This window comes from Cynocephalus volans, chromosome 9 (assembly GCF_027409185.1).
Source record: "Cynocephalus volans isolate mCynVol1 chromosome 9, mCynVol1.pri, whole genome shotgun sequence".
Classification (NCBI taxonomy): domain Eukaryota; kingdom Metazoa; phylum Chordata; class Mammalia; order Dermoptera; family Cynocephalidae; genus Cynocephalus; species Cynocephalus volans.
The window spans coordinates 57,733,774-57,754,464 of record NC_084468.1 but is presented as its reverse complement, the minus strand read 5'-3'; the positions used below and the strand labels follow the sequence as shown (position 1 = coordinate 57,754,464).

The 20,691-nt window shown below is 32.7% G+C and overlaps 1 protein-coding gene across 1 annotated transcript in view; it reads left to right on the top strand.

Annotated features, from left to right (window-relative positions):
• The window catches only part of UBA6 (ubiquitin like modifier activating enzyme 6), a 75,573-nt gene extending 55,100 nt beyond the window's left edge, over nt 1–20,473 (top strand). The window contains exons 19-33 of the mRNA XM_063107750.1: nt 765–946; nt 2,244–2,349; nt 4,144–4,233; nt 4,342–4,422; nt 5,676–5,804; nt 7,272–7,323; nt 7,412–7,475; nt 8,751–8,820; nt 10,039–10,110; nt 12,770–12,887; nt 14,028–14,221; nt 15,124–15,251; nt 16,155–16,242; nt 16,440–16,534; nt 19,460–20,473. Of these exons, the coding sequence (XP_062963820.1) occupies nt 765–946; nt 2,244–2,349; nt 4,144–4,233; nt 4,342–4,422; nt 5,676–5,804; nt 7,272–7,323; nt 7,412–7,475; nt 8,751–8,820; nt 10,039–10,110; nt 12,770–12,887; nt 14,028–14,221; nt 15,124–15,251; nt 16,155–16,242; nt 16,440–16,534; nt 19,460–19,595 (1,605 nt within the window). The 3' untranslated portion in view covers nt 19,596–20,473. The remainder of the gene's footprint in view (nt 1–764; nt 947–2,243; nt 2,350–4,143; nt 4,234–4,341; nt 4,423–5,675; nt 5,805–7,271; nt 7,324–7,411; nt 7,476–8,750; nt 8,821–10,038; nt 10,111–12,769; nt 12,888–14,027; nt 14,222–15,123; nt 15,252–16,154; nt 16,243–16,439; nt 16,535–19,459) is intronic.
• Nucleotides 20,474–20,691: the final 218 nt, after the last annotated feature.

Here is a 20,691-nt window from a genome sequence, read left to right as displayed (position 1 = left end):
GATTTGTATGACCTTTTAATTCTATTTTTTTTAATGAACTTTTTGAAGTACCCTAATATTGAGGGTATGGTAGTCACTCCTTATCCGTAGTTGTGCTTTCTCCGCTTTCTGCAGTTTCAGTTACCCATGGTCACCCACAGTCCAAAAATGAGTACAGTACAATAAGATATTATTACTTATTGATGTTAATGTCTTACTCTATGCCTAACTTATAAATTAAACTTTATCATATGTACGTATGATATATAAGATATATATCATATCATATATATGATATATGTCATATCATATCATATATATAAGATATATAAGATATATACATATATATATAGGAGCTTATTTTTTGCAGTCTGGATTTTAAGTATTTTACCAAATATGTTTTGGTGGGGGGTTTTTTTGTACTTTCCAAGTCAAACATCATTACTAGGAGAAATATATACTTGTAATTGGACTCATAACTATTATTTTAAGAGCTCTAAAGCACTTAGCTATGAAATTGAGTTCGTTTAGATTTTTATTAATAATGTGTCAATTATTCAGACTAATGTGCATTCTTTTTTTTTCCTTTTTTTTAAAAATGTGTATTCTTAAATGTAGTTTGGCTACAATGAATGTAATTTCCACAAACCAAAAACGAAAATTGGTCTCATTACTTTACTCTCACCTTGTGTATATATTTCAGATTGGTAAGAATATGTAAGTTCAATTACAGCCCATTTTTTTTGTTTAACACTTATTCCTTCTGTTTTTATTTATGTGTTAAGAAACCTAAAAGCTATACTGCTGCTGATGCTACTCTCAAAATAAATCCTCAACTAAAGATAAATGCACACCTGAACAAAGTATGTCCAGCCACTGAGACCATTTACAATGATGAGTTCTATACTAAACAAGATATAATTATTACAGCATTAGATAATGTGGAAGCCAGGAGATATGTAGACAGGTATGTTCTTGAAATTCAGGTTCATGAATAATTATCTTTTGTTTTCACTCTTATTTTCCACACCTCATTATTGAAAAGTCACTGAGTTTCTGGTTATTCTTTATGTTCCTATTGTAGTACTCCGCAATCACAAACCCTTTGATGATTTCCCATTATACTTAGAATAAAATTCAAAATCTGTAACATAGCCTGCATGTTTTCATGGAGTACCACCTGTCCACCAGTCCAGTTTAAAGTTTACCTGATCCTCTCTGGCTCCCCTTATTCTAGCTACACGTGCCTTCTTTCGATTCTTATAAGGCCTTCAGTATTCTTTTACTTCCAGGACTTGTACACAATATTCTTCAGCTTCAGCAAGTTCTGTGTTTCGACTCTAAAACTCTTGATCCCAGATCTACCTACCTACTTTTTACCTAGTTTAGTTTTTTTTTTTTTTTTCCTAATTATCTTTCTTCAAACAAACTTTCTCTTTAACCTCCAATCTCTAGAGTAGATTGCCCTATGGTAATCTTTCATAGCACTCTATACTTTTTCCTTCATGGCACTTACTATTATTGATATGTATATATATTTAATGTTGGTTTCCTTCTAAATCATTCATCCGGAGACTGTTTATTTTTCATCACTGTATCCTCAATCCTCAACACATGGTGTCGTTCAGTAAATATTTGTTAAATAAGTAGATGAGTGAATGGTTATGGATGTATATATCTTACATGCTCTTTCTTACATCTTTATATGACTACTTAACGTTAGAGTGCTAGAGCAGATATATTAAAAAGGAAAATTTACCAGTTGAGAAATGCGTCAAAAAGTTTGTAATCTTGGGCAGAAGAAAAAAGAAAAAACTTTAAGAAATTAAAGGGTACAGAATATAGGTATTGTAAGTATTGAGAAAGAAGATTGATATTGTTGAGAATAAACATTGAGAAGATACAGTGGAGTAGAACTTGTAGTCAGAAAATAACCAAAGAAATAGAAAGTAAGAGAAGAAAGGGTAACACGGTCAAGAATTAACCTGCAGGTAAAAGTTACCAAAGACCAAGATTTGTTAATAGTAGAGAGAGGAAACAGTTACTAGGTTGTGCAATAGAATTTGTGTGTATGGGATACAGAAATGTGAGGGGTACAGAAATGATTAATGGGCTGTTTGGCAGTACTTTATCAGTTTCCTAAAATATTACACTCAAAGTGAGATGGTCAACATGTTGAGATAGTCAGTAGAAAGTTAGGATATCCTTTGCTTACATAGCTGTTGCTGACTTTTACATTTTTTACCTATTATCTTTCCAAATAGTCGTTGCTTAGCAAATCTACGGCCTCTCTTAGATTCTGGAACAATGGGCACTAAGGGACATACTGAAGTTATTGTGCCTCATTTGACTGAATCTTACAATAGTCATGTAAGTAAATCAATATTTTGCAGTAAATGTCTGTTGTCTTTATATCTCATACTTTTTTTTTTGTCTATCAATCACGGATTTGATTTACCTTTCCTAATTCTTCTGTTTCTGCCCTGACAATGATATTCTTACATATGCGCATGTATGTTTAAAAAATGTAATTGAACCTATTTATTTTTTAATCGTCAAAGTTTTGCGTCTGGTCTTTCTGGAGTGTTACTCTTGTGCTTACTATTTATTTCTCAGAACTGCTTGTTTGTTTTTTAACAACCTTTAAGTTTGCTTGATAACAACAATTAAACTTTTAGATTGAGAATAGAGCTATCAACAAAGACAAAATTATATTCACTTGCTGTTCTTCTGATGTTGTTATGTTAGACATTAGCTGGCTTATAAAGAATAAAGAAAGCAAGTCTAATTAGTATGCAGTCATGTCTGGTGTTGTTTATGCTCATTTAGGAGTTTGCATCCATAGCATTAGAAATACCTGTGAAACTTGATAAAAATGCAAATACTGTTGACCCACCCGAAATCTTACTAGAGAATCAGATTTTTCATCAGTGAGACCAAGCCATCTATTATAGGCATATTTTTTATATAGATGATATAGATATAACTTTTTAACCCCTACAGGTAATTTTGAGATACTGCCAAAGTTGAAACCACTGGTCTAGGAAAAATAATTATAGGCCTTATAATTTTAAAAAGGTCAACCCATGTTAAAAAAAATTGAAAGAATAATATTTTACAAGCATAAGTATCCCTTTATTTAATGGCTATATTTGGTTTAGTAAAATTTAATTTTTATGAAGTTTGTTTTCCCATGTACACTCACTAAATCAGAAGTTTATATATATATAATGAAAATATTATAATGGACTAAATTGACAAATTTAATTTGAAGGAGATTAGATGGAGAAAATCATGATGTTCTGGGTGTCATATTGGAAGGTTTTCAAAGTAGGGAATGTTATAAAATTCTAACAGTTCTCCTTGATTCTCTCATTCTACTATATCTTCCCTATATCTTCTCCTAAATTTTCTGACTTCACACTTATAAAAGCCAGAATTTAATACTCTTCTGGCTTCTTTCTTTGACTTACAGAATATTTAGTGGTGTTTCATAGGTCAACAAACTAAAATATAAATCTCTAAGTAAAAAGATAAAATGAGCCATTTCAGGTTGGGTAAATCAATAAGCCTAAGCTAAATGTACCCTATAATAGAATATGGATTTCTTCAGTGGTACTTCATCCACATGAGACAGTTTATGCATTTACCGTTTATTTAATATGTATTTTCTGCAAGAAGCTGTACTAAGCATTGAGGATATATGATCCCTACACCCCAATTTTTTTCTCCACAGAGAAACTTATGGTATGATAAGCACTATATTGGGACTGTACCGGGGATTCTTGAATTACTTTTTGAAATAGGGAGCATTATACAGTTTTAAATATCACCTTGATTCTTGAAAAAAAAATGAATTATATGTGATGATCTGCTATGAGTACTACATGGTATACTAGTTGAGTGCACAGGTGATAAATGATAATAGAGTTCATGTTTGTGATTACATTGCTATTAACAAATAGATTGTGTCAAAAATTAACTTTTCCTCTTATTGCCTAGGGAAGAGAAGATTCAAAATATATGATTGGATTTTATTTATTTATTTATTTATTTGGGGGTTGGGTTTTTTTTTTAATGGTCTTAAAACTCAGAAGTAAATTCAATCAAGAAAAATTTGTCATTGCTTCTCTTAAGTATCTGTTCTCATACTTTTTAAATTAGCGAGATCCCCCAGAAGAGGAAATACCATTTTGTACACTAAAATCCTTTCCAGCTGCTATTGAACATACTATACAGTGGGCAAGAGATAAGGTAAAATTTCCTTTTTAAGGAATTTGGTTTCTTTGAAGTTGGAGGGAAGATATTTCCAAATTTAAGCAGACATATATTTGTAATTTTTTTTTTTCTTATCCCTTATAGTTTGAAAGTTCTTTTTCCCACAAGCCTTCTTTGTTTAACAAATTTTGGCAAACCCATCAGTCTGCAGAAGAAGTCTTACAGGTAAAAATCAATACATTTTAATACAAACCTAACACTTCATGTCAGTGTAGTCTTATTTTCAAGTTACCTACAAGTGATTTACTTTACCTTCATAAAGATTATAACATTATGATTATACATAAAAGGTGAAATGTTAATCAGCAATCTTGAAATTAAGTCACAAGTGATCCTTCTTTTTTTAGTTTTGTTAAACTGTATGAACATGTCAATATTTGACTCTGTTTGGCCCACAAAACAGCAATTCATCATATTCTAATAAGGATATGACGATAACGATAGGAGAGCTACAATAATAAAAGGGCTTGTTAAGCTCCTTGGAAAAAAAATTGAGGTAAGATCTAGTGAAAATTGCATGAGTGGACAGTAATCTCTCAGACGTAAGGCAATTTCTTGTTTCTTTTAATCTTTTTTTTTTTTTTTTTAGAATACAGATGATCTACTGTTTTTAGCTTTGGAGGCCATGACATAATTATTGAGATCAAAGTATAGAAAAATAGAATTTTGAATCCTTTTTATTGTTGTTGTTTTTATGGAGACACAGTTGATTATACATATCTGTGGGGTACAGAGTTGAATATCAATACCTGTGTACAATATGTGATGCTCAAATCAGGGTAATTACACAATATAATTACAGGTATTATAATTAACATTACACAATATAATCATTTTTCATGGCCGTTTACCAATTCCTCCCTTACCACACTAAAAAGGTCAACTTTTTAGTATCAAATGCTATTCTTTGCATTTCTTATAGTAAGCTCATATACTCATAACTCATATGAGTTCAAACTTATATAACTTCAAAGTTAAAATTTCATGAGCTATCTCCTCTCATTTCCCTCTTCCAAAAAAAAAAAAAAAAATACAGTCACACGTCGCTTAAACACCAGAAACGTTCATGCATTGCTTAAAGACCAGAAACGTTCTGAGAAATGCATCCTTTGGTGATTTCCTTGTGTGAACATCATCGTGTGCTTACACAAACCTATATGGTATACCCATTATAATTTTATGGGACCACTGTCATATGTGTGGTTCATTGTTGGCCAAAATTGTTATGCTATGCATGACTGTGAAAGAAAAGGAAGAGGGAGAAGAGAAAGTCAAGGACAAGGAGCTTGAGGTGAAAAAGTAAAATAAAATCAGAAAACACGTGAGCTGGCTCTTCAAACTTTGTCTAATACTTTTTTTGGGGGGTGTGTTTTTGATTGAAAGGGTATTCTTTTTTTGTTTTTTTTCCCCCATTATAGAAGATACAAAACGGACACAGTTTAGAAGGCTGTTTTCAAGTTATTAAGTTACTTAGCAGAAGACCTCGAAGTTGGTCCCAATGTGTAGAATTAGCAAGATTAAAGTTTGAAAAATATTTTAGCCATAAGGTAGGTATGCATTATGAAACATTAAGAATAAGTATGACCTTGGTTCTTTTAGTTATTACCAAATTATTTCACTGACCTGAAATGTCTACTCTTTCTTTTGGTAAGCTTTTCAGATATAAGCAATAAGTTAAGTGAGAACAAATGCTGGGTACACAGCTCATTTCTCTTTGATTGTTACTGATTAAAGAATGTATTTAAACTCCACTCATTGACTTATGCATTTAACTGGTCCCTTCTTTCTGTGCACAAAATTGGGTTTTAGATAGGGTTTCCCTTTAGAGAATCGAGTATATTTTATGTCCAGTCTAAAAGAAGTTTGTTCATAGTAGAAGCAAGAGACAGAAAATAGAGATATTCACTCAATCAGAAGTTCCTTTAGAATTTTGCCTTTTCCACCCATATCTGATAATCACATTTTGTGTATTTTTCCTCATCTGTAAAATGGGGATAATAAATTGATACCTAAATAGGGTAGTGTTAAGGATTATATGAGTTAATACTTGTAAAGCATTTAAGAACAGAGCCTGGCACATAAATAATCACTAAATATTAGCAGTTATTTTTACCTCCAATTACATACAGTTGCTAGAACGCGTCCTACACTCTCTTTAGTCTCCCCCCTCTTTAGGCTCTTATCTATCAAAATATAAAGTAAATTCATCATTTTAGAAAATCTTTTGATTACACTTATCCATTTTTCTTCCTTCTTGGAAAAGTGGTCTAAACTCAGGTTGCCACTTAGTCACCAAGCAAATGTGACTACTTTCCCCATTACTATTCAAATTGTTCTTACCACGATTATCAGTGACCTCTTTGTTTCAAAACAAAGAACTCTTTTTAGTTCTTACTTTCTGTGGGGGATTTTAAAAACTTTTTTATACTATGGAAAAAATTCAGCCATACAAGTGTAGAGGAAATAGTATAATGAATCCTGCTGTAATCATTATTTACTTATCACCCAGGTTTAGCAGTTATCAACTAATACGTAATCTTGTTTCGTTTATATCCCCACACATTCTTACCCCCCAGATGATTTTGAAGCAAATCTCAAACATCATATAATTTCAAAATACAAAATACTGTGTATTTGTACTAGTTTCATTTATTTGTTTTAAGGATTAGTTCTTTGAAAAAGCAGAATGATATTTAAAATATCCCACCATTTGTATAAAAAGGAGTGAAATAATCTATATTTGTATTTGCTGTGGATGTTAAAAAAAAAAGCTAAGTATTGATTTAAAAAACAAAATTATAATAGAGAATTTTCCAGGAATGGGAGTTAGTGACAGGAGAATGGACAGATGAAATACAAAGGTAGCTGGGAGTCTTCACTGTATGTCTTTTAATGTGTTTTGAGTTTTGAAGCATGTTTATGTACTAACTACACATAGAAATTTTTAGTTTTTATTTTTCAAAACTTTTTACTTCAAATAATATTTAGTGGGTTTCTTTAATGTTTTTCTTTAGGCTCTTCAACTTCTTCACTGTTTCCCTCTGGACATACGATTAAAAGATGGCAGTAAGTATAACCAAGTGTTAAGAGATTTTAATGTAATTTATTAATGGCTACATATGTTGAAAATAATATTTGTATCTCTTTCTGTTAGGTTTGTTTTGGCAATCACCAAAGAGGCCACCCTCTCCAATAAAATTTGATTTAAATGAACCTTTGTAAGTTTTTTTAATCTAGTTTTATATGCATATTTTGTTGTTAATTTCCTACCTGTACATTGCAGTGTGAAAACCTCAGGCTCTTTAATGTTGAATGATTGCATCTCTGTTAATCTAAGAGTTAACAAGTCATTCTGGCTAACAAAGCCAGCCACAACCCTTCTTCTCACACAAATGTGAATCCATTTATTTACATGGTAAAAAACCTCATTATTTATAATAAATACCTACTCTAAAGTGAAACCAAAATCACTTCTTTGTCAGTTTAGTTGATTAGAGCTCAGTGTTATAATACCAGGGTCAAGAGTTCAGATTCCCAAACTGGCCAGCTGCCAACAAAACAAACAAACAAAAAATCATCTCTTTGATTTTATCGGTAAAGTAAAATGACAATAAATGTTTTTATATTTAATGAAGCCAGTATATAAGAATCTTTAGTTATATGGAGGAAAAAATGATTACTGCTGAATATCTCCATAAGTAATATCTCTAATTTTCAGAGGAGTTGGTCTCTGCATGAGTACCTAAATATGCAATATTAGATACCCATTAGATTCACACTTGTGTATATATTTTAATTAAACACTTAGCTTGCCTTTACTAACCTTCCTTTCAACAAGTAACTCTATGCTTAATTTCTCATCTGCTGTTTGTCTTAGGCTTCTGGTCACCTTATCCTGAACTATTTTTCCTATTAGACTTATGTTTTATTGTTTTTGAACAAATTCACTTACTTAGTTTGAACCTAATATATACTTTTACAATTGTAAAGGGCCAGCCTGTGGCTCACTTGGGAGAGTGTGTACTGATAACACCAAGGCCACGGGTTCGGATTCCTATATAGGGATGGCCGGTTTGCTCAGTTGGGAGAGTGTGATGCTGATAACACCAAGTCAAGGGTTAAGATCCCCTTACCGGTCATCTTTAAAAAAAAAAAAAAAAAAGACCAATTGTATAATATTTTCTTACGAATTACAATGATTCTAGCTACTCCTCTCCCAAAAGTAGTCATGATCTCTACCTGAATATTAGTGTTTTTAAGGATATGATGTTTTCTCTTTTATAACTTCTGCAGTGTTTTGGTCTAGACCATAATTTCATTGTCTCACTTTAAAAAAAAAAAAAATCCTATAACAAATAATCCTGTAACAAAAATTCTGTGATTATTTTTCTTCAAACATTTTAAAGGCTATAGTCTCTAATGATTAAACATCTTAAGTTTTTAAAAGTTAAAAACTATGTGTTCAAACTTTGCTTTATTTTTAATTTCAAAAGGCACCTCAGTTTCCTTCAGAATGCTGCAAAACTATATGCTACAGTATATTGCATTCCATTTACAGAAAAGGTAAGATATTTTTGGAGCCATAATAAATGATCCAAACCATGTTAGGATTAGATGACTAATCTACTAATAGCATCAAAATGTGTTTATGTTTTAAGAATCATTCTTTTTGATGTAAACTTTCTTTTTGTTGTATGGTTGCCCATTTAACACAACACAAGCTAAAAGCTCGTCGTATTATTAAACTAGAAGCAAATCTAAGTTTATTTCTGAATTTAAGTAGTAAAATAGCAATATTTGTAAAAGCAGTCATACTTTATATTTCTTAAGAGATTCTCTTTGTTAACATTTATTTGACTTTATTTTGTGATATTAATTACATGCTTTTCAGGAAATCTGAAATTTTGACATTTCCTACCCTTACCATCGTACCCATTATCTTAGACATCATTTTCATTGACAGAAAGATCTAAAGGGTCTAATACAGTTTTATTCAAGAGGCAGATCTGCATTAGTGAATTCTTTTTCACAACTGCACATATTAGAGCTGTAAATAAATTGCTATACTTTTTGGTAGGCTAAATATAGAAACCAAGTCCATATGAACACTGGCTGTTTTGGATCCAGATAAAAATGGCTATTATAGATTGATTCTTTTTGGAGTTAATGCAAATAAAATACACCATAAATGTCTGGTAAAAATAGTGGCATTCAGTCTGGTCTTTTTTGTGTGAAAAGAGTGGTAGTTTTGTGATAAGAGTGGTAGTTGGCCTCAAAAGCAGTATGTGTCAGGTTTTCCTATGTAGCTGCTTAATAATGAATGTGGATCCGATAGCCTTAAATCCATGTAAGTTCATCTTGAGCAATTTAAATATTTTCCTGCTTCTCAAGGTATAAGTTCCGTTTTCTTATTTTATTTATTGAGTATAACTTTGTGTGGCAAACTTCGTAAACATTGAAGCTAAGGAAATGAAAAAGACAATCCCTGATCTCAAGGCACTCACTCTTAGAATTATAACCAGTCCTAAAACTACCTTTTAAAAAAAAAATTGTGGAAGTTTGTTGACTCATAAGTACTTTTTTACCCCAACCCCCTCCCCCATATATGAAATAGCATTTGTATGATATTTCTATAGAAATAAGGGTAAATGTCTCAAATGGATGTGATAAACTATTCAAATATTTTAATATGATAAAGGACTCTTTGTAGGACGTTTTTAGCTTTAGAATTCAGAATTAGAAGAATATGTTTATTGATAAAATTACTATTTTATAAAACAGGACTTATCAACAGATGCCCTCTTGAATATTCTTTCAGAAGTAAAGATTCAGGAATTCAAACCTTCCAACAAGGTATGTTTAGATATTCATCCATTCTGTAAATAGTTTTCGAACTTCTGCTTGTGTTAAGTCCCATTCTAAACCTGCAGTATATTACAGCGTGAGCATAAGTGCTAAGAAGAAAAAGTAAAACAGGGAAAAGAAATAAAGAGTGATGGAGCTGGTGTCATTTGATACGGGATGGAATGGGAAAGCTTTATAATGGCATAGAATGGGTAACATTTGAGCAGAAACCTGAGGGAAGTGAGAGAATGAGCCATACTGATACCTGATGAAAGAGCAATTCAGGCAGCAGGAACAAGTGCAGAGAAAGGCCTTGAAAGGGTTTTAAGGCCAGGACTTTGCTGGGGGAGAGTATGCAAGGGGGAGAGTGGTAAACAGTGAGATTAGAAAGGTAATGGGGTTATGATAAGTACTTTGTGTTTCACAGCGAGATGAGAAGCTAGTGGAGGATTTTAAGCAAAGGAGTGACAGGATCTGACTTACATTTAAAAGGATGACTCTGGTTCTTGTGTTATGAATAATTATATGGGATGCAAGAGAGGAAACATCGGAAAAGCTGTTAGGAAATTATTGCAAAGTACAGGCAAGAGATGATGGTGGTCTGAATGAAGTAGTAGGTAACAGGAAAGTGATGATGATAAGGTATTGGATTCTGTATATATTTTACTGTAGCCCTGAGAGGATTTCTAAGGAATTAGAATTGGAGTGTAAGAGAAAAAAAGATTGTTGTTTTCTTACTTGAAATAAAAAGCAAGCTTAGTAGCTGAGAGCAAGGGGGATAGGAAGAGGAAAGAAGTTAGAGTAGAGAAAAGAAGGTATGAAATAATTGCCCAGCAGAGTGGAAAAGTCACTTAATTATAAGATTTAGTAGAATTCTAGTACAACACTGAAGATCCATCTGCTTAATGAATGCTAGTAAATGTGGCTATAGAAAAGATCATGAACTTTTCTCCAGCCACATTTAGCTGCTTGAGTACTATTGTACTGTAGACTAGATGGAAAGTTGGATATGACCAGGGTTTGGATTTTGTCAGGCAAATATGTTAGAAAGAGAAAGAGGAAGTATTAATAAAGATAGAACATGGTATTGAGGCAGTATAAATAGGAAAGTTTGAAAATAATAGGCATTTTTCATTTTCACATGTCCAGTATATGCCTTCCTTATATGCGCTCTAAAAATCATCCTCAAAATAACCGTCTCTTCCCCTTACCCTTTATCTATACCAGAAAAGGTGAAATAATGATTGCCTCCCTGCAAAATTCAAAAGAAGTGGTGTGTGCAGTCTGCTATTCTGTATTTTTATTTTAGGGAAAAGTAAGATTTGTAGGCAGTTGACTTCGCACAAGCAGATGGGTTTGCTGAATGATTCACAATGTGTAGCTATAAATAGTGAAAGTACGATAAGGCTAAACAGAAGTCCCAAATAAAGAAGGTTCCTAGCCCATGTTTCTTGTGAGCAAAACTCCTAGACCAGAGAAACATACAATAACTTCACTGGCCTTTACTGCACTTGCTTCAGTATGTTTTTTGGCCTGCACTGCTTCTATCTGTATCAAAGGTTAGGGGTAATAACTTTTCTTGAACAATTTAGCTACAGTTTTAACATGAATTATGTTTTTGTGTTTGTTTGTTTGTTTGTTTTCACAACTACCTAAAGCAGCTCACAGTGGAAGCTTCGGGTCCGGCACTTCTAGTTACAAGTGTCACAGCCAAAAATACCGAGTAGATATTCTGGCAAACAAAAGTTTCTGCTTCCTTGACTCCTTGATATTTCTTAAATATTTGTAATAATGTTTAATCTGTAAAAACATGATGTTTGGTTTTTTTTTAATAAGAAATAGTACTTTAAGTGATGATGAAGTTAATTTCTTGGTTTGTAACTATTAACTTCACTGCCCTCATGGAATGACTGATAAGTAATTTCATAAGCATAAATTACTAATGGTATATACTGCCTTATTTGTGCTAAACCTTCTATATGAAGGAAGACATATTGTCTAGTAAAGAAAAAAAGCTTCTTGTCACTAAATATTTAAATGATGCCCGTATTATGTATTTTATGGATTTCTTCAATTTCTTTGGCCACATAAAACAACTCTATACAAGTCAGAGCTATGCAGTTTTAGTGTGGAATTTTAAGAGATCTGTGTGGACTTAGATCTTATAAGCTATTCAGTAAATATTTTTTTAACACCCACTATGAACATATTTGTTTTAGATATATTAGAGTTCTCTCAGTGAACAAGATGAATAAAGATCCCTGTTCTCACTGAGTTTACATGCCAGTGTGAGAAGATATTTTTTTTTTTTTTTTTTTTCTTCATGACCGGCTCTCAGCCAGTGAGTGCACTGGCCATTCCCATATAGGATCCGAACCCGCGGCGGGAGCGTCGCCCGCTCCCAGCGCTGCACTCTCCCGAGTGCGCCACGGGCTCAGCCCCCAGTGTGAGAAGATAGATAAAAAGTAAATAAATATATAAATAATATAATATTACTTAGTAAGGGAAGGTATAAAATACATTGGACCATAATGATTAATAATCTGATTAAAAAATACATGAACGAAATATTTTCTCTTTGTGATTTATTTGATAAAATAGTAAATGGTAACCAAACTTAGATACAGGATATGATAACATTAATAAATATATATACATATATTTAAAGGTTGTCCAGACAGATGAAACTGCAAGGAAACCAGACCATGTTCCTATTAGCAGTGAAGATGAGAGGAATGCTGTTTTCCACCTAGAAAAAGCTATTTCATCTAATGAAGCTACCAAAAGTAAGAGAAAGCCTTTATAAAAATGTTTTGAGTTGAATGGGTTTTTATTTTCTCTAAGCTCTACATCTAAAAGTTTGTGGGATTAAATAATAATACTAATAATGACATTAATTGATTTCATGATCATATTAAAATCACTGTTTATCTTTAACTGTGACTAAATTCATTATTTTCCCCACCATTGCCCTACCCTAAAAGGTTATAACCTAATTCTCCAAATCACATTAACTACTGTGTTATTATTCTCATTGTTGTAGTCCTTCAGATGGTGAACAGGTCTAAAAACATGTAGTCCTTCAGATTTTTAAGGAATTAAAAATTCAGTCTAATGGTATCCTTGTGGAGACTCATCTTTAGTCAGACCCATGACAGGGAATACAAACTGACCTGTATACATACTTAGTAAATTGTTTTAAATATCAAAATGTAGGAAACCTGAACTCTTAATTCCTTAAAAGCACACTTATTTGTTCATCTTTTTAGACCTGGTTACCATTTTTTTGTTACATAAATCAGTGGTTCCCAAATTTGGGGGATTTTATGTATGGACCAATAAAATTTCAAGAAAAATAATCTATAATAATAATAATTAGAATGATTTTGGGAACCACTGATCTACAGATCTTTCAAAAGGATTCATATTTTTATTTGACCAACTGACCCTATTTTTAGATATCAGAGGGAAGATTGTTCAGAGTAGGATTTATGGAATAAATTTTTGAGCAATACCAAATGTTGATTTTTTTATTGTAAACCACTTGATAGCAGATATGTGGTATATAGCTGTTTTATTTCGCTATTTATTAGAAGGTTTTTTTTTTTAATATAAAAACTTCTGTAATTTAGAGGTATTAAAATAATTTAAAAGTAGTGGACCCACATTGCTTCTTTTTTTTTTTTTTTTTTTTTTTTTAAAGATGGCCAGTAAGGGGATCTTAACCCTTGACTTGGTGTTGTCAGCACCACGTTCAGCCAGTGAGCGAACCGGCCATCCGTATATGGGATCCGAACCCGGGGCCTTGGTGTTATCAGCACCACACTCTCCCGAGTGAGCCACGGGCCGGCCCCCCACATTGCTTTTTACCTAGTAAAATCTCTACCACTTGCTAAGGGACTTTGTTTTTCTTGTGTTATGATCAGGTGACCTTCAGATGACAGTGCTTTCATTTGAAAAAGATGATGATCGTAATGGACATATAGATTTTATCACAGCTGCATCAAATCTTCGTGCCAAAATGTATAGCATTGAACCAGCTGACCGTTTCAAAACAAAGCGCATAGCTGGTAAAATTATACCTGCTATAGCAACATCCACTGCTGCAGTTTCTGGCCTGGTAAGTTTATTATTATTTGAATGAAAATGCTCCTTTTTCATTGCCTCTTCCCTGTCTTCCCCATCATATCAACCCCAACTAGTCACTCAGTCACTCAGAGGTCTTAGATAGGGAAGGATAAATACTGGTTCTTTTTTTTGGCAGCTGGTTAGTATAGGGATTTGAACCCTTGACCTTGGTATTATCAACACTGCACTCTAACCAGCTGAGCCAGCTGGCCAGCCTACATATTGATTTTTTTAATTAAAATTTTCAAGATGTTTTTTGAAATATACAATTCTGTGTTTTGAGATTTTATGTATATGGAACATTTTAACATAAAACAATAAGCTCGAGATTATAATTTTTTTATAGGCAATTATCCTCAGTTATCTTTGTATCCTCCATACAGAATAAGTGCTCTGTTTTTCTTGAATAAAATGAACTGTCCTAATCTTTACTCTTAATGATTCAGAATCTTTAGTATAGCCCTACTTCCTATACCATATTATATCATTACTCAAGAGTTATTCCTAGAAGTTATGTAGTTATCTGCCTCTATATTAAGTGATTTTAGACTTATTTTTTGAGTTCTGGCATCTGCTTTCAATGTAGGGAGATTACATTGTCAAATTAATGTATTTTTTTTCTAATAACTTTGTTCACCACATGTAGAGTAGGTGGAAAGTTTGAAAGTATAAGTATGTATAAATAAATGAGTAAAGGTTAAAAATGAAATTGAAAAGAAAATACGCTAATAGCATAGAGGTCTATAAATAAGAAATTTACATTACTCTAGTACTATAGCTGCTTTTACTCTACAGAATAATGCTTGAGAAGGCCTTGGGAAAACTGAATAGATCCAATTATAGACACAAAAGTTTTAGGCTATTTATATAATCAGAGCATCTTCTTTTATCTAGGTTGCCTTGGAGATGATCAAAGTAACTGGTGGCTATCCATTTGAAGCTTACAAAAATTGTTTCCTTAACTTAGCCATTCCAATTATAGTGTTTACAGAGACATCTGAAGTAAGAAAAACTGAAATCAGGTATGTATGAAGGTCTATTTCTCTTGTAAAATGAGAGTGAAATGAAATATTTGACCTTTTAAAAGGCAAAAATACTGGCTTCACCTCTCCTTTTCTTCTATATTTGTAAATCCTTGCCATCACTTCAAGACCATGTCAGACTTTACCTTCATGGAGCAGACTAAACTAGCCAAAAACTCTTCACAACACCTGATCTGCCACACTATCATTATACTTTCTTTATTGTTTTATTGATCTCTGCCTATCCCAAATGCATTAGAATGCACTCTCGTATCTAACTATGGATCATGAGATTTAGAGTCTTAATTCTACAATCTTGTGACAAAGCAAAAAAATGGGCCTCCATTTTTCACTTTTTAGAATGGCAGCAATCAAAAACTTGAAAAAACCTATCTTGGAAAGAGTGTGAGAAAGCCAACAATCTCATACATTACTGATGAGAGTACAAAACAGTATAATCCATAAATAAAGAAAATATGGCACTATATTTCAAATTTGCAGATATATTTTCACACATCTCAAGTTACATATATGCAAAATAATCATTCTGGCATTGTTTATCATAGCCAACAATTGGAACAACTCAACTGTCCAGTAATAGGGTACTAGAACATGCACACAATGAAATTCATGCAGCTGTTTTAAAAGAGAGAGCCCATTCTTTCTAAGACATACTAATTTATAATGAGACACTGGAACGATCAACAGGTGCTGATAAAAGTAGTTACCTATATGATGTGATGGAGAAATAAGACTATGAAATATTTTAGAAGTTGTATTTTCCTTGTGTCTCCATATTAATTTCTAGCTAAGTCACAAATAATGGAGTGCTAGGATTTTCAATATTATTACTAAAGGGAAGAAAATTTAAATGCTTTTGTTTTCAATATCTTTCTATAACAGAAATGGAATATCATTTACAATTTGGGACAGATGGACTGTACATGGAAAAGAAGATTTCACCCTCTTGGATTTTATAAATGCAGTCAAAGTAAGATACTTTTATTTACTTGGTTCATTAGTAGCTTTCAGTCTGGTTTCACAGTTTTTATCCATAACTTCACTGGAGATAAAAATATTATTTACCACGAGTTTGCTCTCTTTTTACTGGTCACAAACATTGTCTCCCAAGCACTTTATGTTTAGATGAGTCTTTGATTTGTTTCTTTTTTGGGTATTCACTTTTAGGAGAAGTACGGAATTGAACCAACAATGGTGGTACAGGGAGTCAAAATGCTTTATGTTCCCGTTATGCCTGGTCATGCAAAAAGATTGAAGTTAACGTAAGTATTGAACATTACATGCAAAAGATTGACAAAAATTGAAACAGCTGGATGCACAATGGAAAATTGGACATAGAGGTTATTGAAATTCAGATAAAAGCATTACTCTTGCTTAATGGCATTAATATAGTAAATCTGCCAAGTGAAGGCCAATAGGCTACCTCATAAGAGATTGATAGGATTATAATACTCTTGTGAATTTTTTGCAGTTCAGAGTCAGCTCTTCAGCTAATAGGCTTAGAAACCTGATTTGATCAATACTTTAAGTAAAAGCAGATCTACCTCTTATGTGGAAACAAAATGACCAGGTTTATGAGATGGAGGTATAAAACAAAAATGCCAGATTGTTATCTTCATTTATTCAACAGGTTTTTGTTAAAGGTGCTTACTGTGTGCCAGGTATTGTTTTAAGCATTAGATATACACCGATAAGCAAAGTAAAGTCAAAAGTCAAAGTATTCCCTCTGCCTGTCATATTCTCACCTAATAAGGTTGCATTTGAGCAGAGACCAAAAAGAAGAAAGGGAACCAAAAAAAGCCAGTGTTTACAGTGGTCTTCAAGGCTCTAAATGGTCTGGTTCCCACTTATGCCTTTAAGTGTCTTCCCTACTTTTTTCCCCTCACTCACAATATTCTAGCTACACTGGCCTACTTACTTTTCCCTGAACACTCCAGTCATGCTTCAGAGTGGGACCTTTGCTCTAGTTGTTCTCTGTCCTCATAACTCTTTCTGAGTTGGTTACCTAGTCTTTGTATTTCCTGAAGAGGCCTCCCTCACCCCATTAAATATTGCAGCCTAGGGGCTGGCCCGTGGCTCACTTGAGAGAGTGTGGTGCTGACAACGCCAAGTCAAGGATTAAGATCCCCTTACTGGTTATCTTTAAAAAAAAAAAAAAAATACTGCAGCCTGTTCCCAACCCCAGCGAAGTATGCCCAATCCCTTTTACTCTGCTCTACTTTTTCTCTTTTTCATGGTTCTTATACTGTCTTACGGCTACTGTATATTCTGCTTAAATTTGTTATCTGTCTCCCTGCCCCCCACAATAGAATATAAGTTTCACAAGGGCAGGAATCTTTATTTGATCTGTTGTATATCAAGTGTTCAGACTAATACCTGATACATAATAGGCATCAATAAATATTTGTCTTAGGAATAAATGAATCTCAGCATGATGATTGTCTTTAACATATTTGTGAGAATTAACTATGATTATCAATTAAGGTTAATCACTTTTAAATTATAAGGTAGTCTTAATTATGCCTTAAAAAATAAAACTACTATTGTTATGAGCTAAAGCATTAATTTGCCTTATATTGTTTTTCATTAGGATCCCTAAGTATCTTTTGCATAAATTAAGAGCAGTATTTAAAATTCCTTTATTGTGTGCTACCTAGATGAGAGTGTCGTGTATGGTCATGAAGTGTATTGATTAGTGAAATTTAAATTTTTCTGCAAATAATTAACAAAAATGCTTTTGTGAGTTGGCCAATATTTGAAATCTCCAGCATATGTTTTGTGAATGATATTTCTCATTTTATTACATTGTTCATTTAGCAGGTATTTATCGAGTATCTATTAAGTAGCTTGACACCGTAAGTCGGTCAGTGGGGTTGTGGTTAAGAGCAAGAGCTTGGCTTTAGAAAGACATAGGTTCATATACTTTCTCACCTACTTGTTTTGTCACCTTGAGTAGCTTTTGAAATTTAATTTCCTATCCACAAATAGGGATGATTGTGTCCATAGCTGTTGAGCACTAAAATAATTTTAAGAGCTAACAGTGTAATGGCATGTAAAAAGTATTCCATAAATGTTATTCCCATTAATATTTTGTCATCATACATTTTCATCAAATAGCCTGGCTCTCAAGGAGTTCACAGTGTATTAAGTGAAATTGACATGTTAGTCATTAATTAATATGATTGAATAATTGTTATAAGGATTTTTACAGAGTACTACGGACACCATTAACTCAAACCTCTAGTTCAGGGTAGATTTCATTTGAGCTACCTACAAATACATGCAATTAAAAAAGAGCATGCATGGTGTATTTGGGAAATCAGATATTTCAGACTGACTCAAGGATGAGGTGATGACAATGAATGGTAGAAAGAATGAAAAATTATGGGACAAAACATCTTTGTGAAATGGAAAGAACTACTATTGAGAATTAAATAGATTACATAGTTCAGAGCCTGGAATGAAATAGGTACCCAATATATGATAGGTAGCATAATTAGGCAGGAGAATAACATCAAATTTACATTTTAAGAAAATCCTGGCAGCAGTGTAGATTGGAGGTAGAAGAGAGATTGGAGACAGCTAGCTAGAAACTAATGCAGTAATCTTAAGGGGTATATATATATATATATAGATAGATGATGTCTTGATTTAAGACAGGAGCAAATGGGGATTGGGATGGGGAGAAAAAGACAGGAGCAAAGACAAAGTGATTTTTCAGTAAATAGAATAAACATTGGATATAAGGGAAAAGTAAAACTTAAAAATGTCTTTTACTGTGGTGTTTCTGGCTTGCATTTAAAGATTTAAATCTAGCTTGCTTTTTCACTCTTTGCAGAGAAATACTTGAGAATTTATGATGCCTTCCAACTTCATAGGGAGTATAGGAGGAAAACTAATTTTTTTTAATTACTGCTTACATTTTGGAAATTTTTTTTTTGTCTTTTAATAAATTATCTGTATTCTTTATCATTACCAGCAGTGGTTCAAATTAACCACTGTTAGGTAAATGAGCATCTTGAGTTCAGAGCTTTTAGTAAAGAGAAATGAATATATGAAAACAGATGGATTATTAGATTTTAAAATAAAGTCTAGGTACAAGTTCAGATTCTCTGGATGGCATTAGTCAGCAAATCTTTCATTTTACAGAATTTACCAAAGTATTCATCCTTGCTTGTTTTTCTTAGAATGCATAAACTTGTGAAACCTTCTACTGAAAAGAAATATGTGGACCTTACTGTGTCATTTGCCCCAGACACTGATGGAGATGAAGATCTGCCTGGACCTCCAGTAAGATACTACTTCAGTCATGACACTGATTAATAGCAGTTGTCCTAAAGTTACTCCAGGACTACTTGATTTTTGGAAAGAGTGTGCTTAATTCAGAAGCTAAGAACATCAATCTGCTGGATTTCTTTTTGATGAAGCCTTAGTGTAAGGGAAATGTCATAGAACACTACACTGAACAATTGTAAAACATTTTGGAGCATAGTGTATGCTTGTTTAATCCTTCACATGTGGCTATGATCTCAAGGAACTTTGAACTGGAGTGCAATTTTATAATGCTTACAACAAATTTATCTATTAATCTCTGTGGATGAAAAGAACAAAAAAATATTTACCTATGAACAGAAGAGAGAGGATCAAGAAATTGAAAACAATGAATGCAACTATCCAAAAAGTTTAATTCTATTTTATACATTTCTTTTTTGTTTAATATTTGACACCCATTTTTCTATACAAATAGTGTTTGGTACCCTGCACCTCTCATATGATCAGGCTTTGAGAGTTTAATACCATTGAGAAGAGGAGAGATGGTAACGGTGGATGAAGAGTAGACATTTTAAATTGTGCAGTTACAGTTTACTGTCCTGTTACCTCTGTTAGTTTAACCAGAATTTGTTATATTACTGTCTTTCAAAAATCAGGATTTTTGCTAATAGCATTAGTGTTGTAAGTCCTGAGCGGTAGATTAGATGACACATTAACTTGGACTAAACGTTAACAGTATTATATGGACTCCGACAACCCTCTTAGAGAATCCATGAATGTGAACAGATAAATATGGCTAATCATTTGATTCTTCAGTATGCCTTCTAATGTGGCTATTTATTTGGAACTGTAAACCTGATTGTGATTATATGTAATGTAAGACTAAAAGGTTTTGTAAAGGGAGTGTCCTTAGAAATAGATGAAAACTAGAAATTAAAAGTCATCTCTAGTGGAGTCTTGATTTTTTTTTTTTTTCTTCCAGCAACCTAATGGACAGAAAAAAATTTTTAATATTTTTTTATTTTAAAGGGAAACGTGTTATTTTATTCCCCATTCCCAGAAAGGGAGCTGTTGAAGATAAAAATTTATTTTTTTAGGTCTTTTCTTTATTGAGAGAAACTTTCTGTCTTCTGATATGAACTTTTGC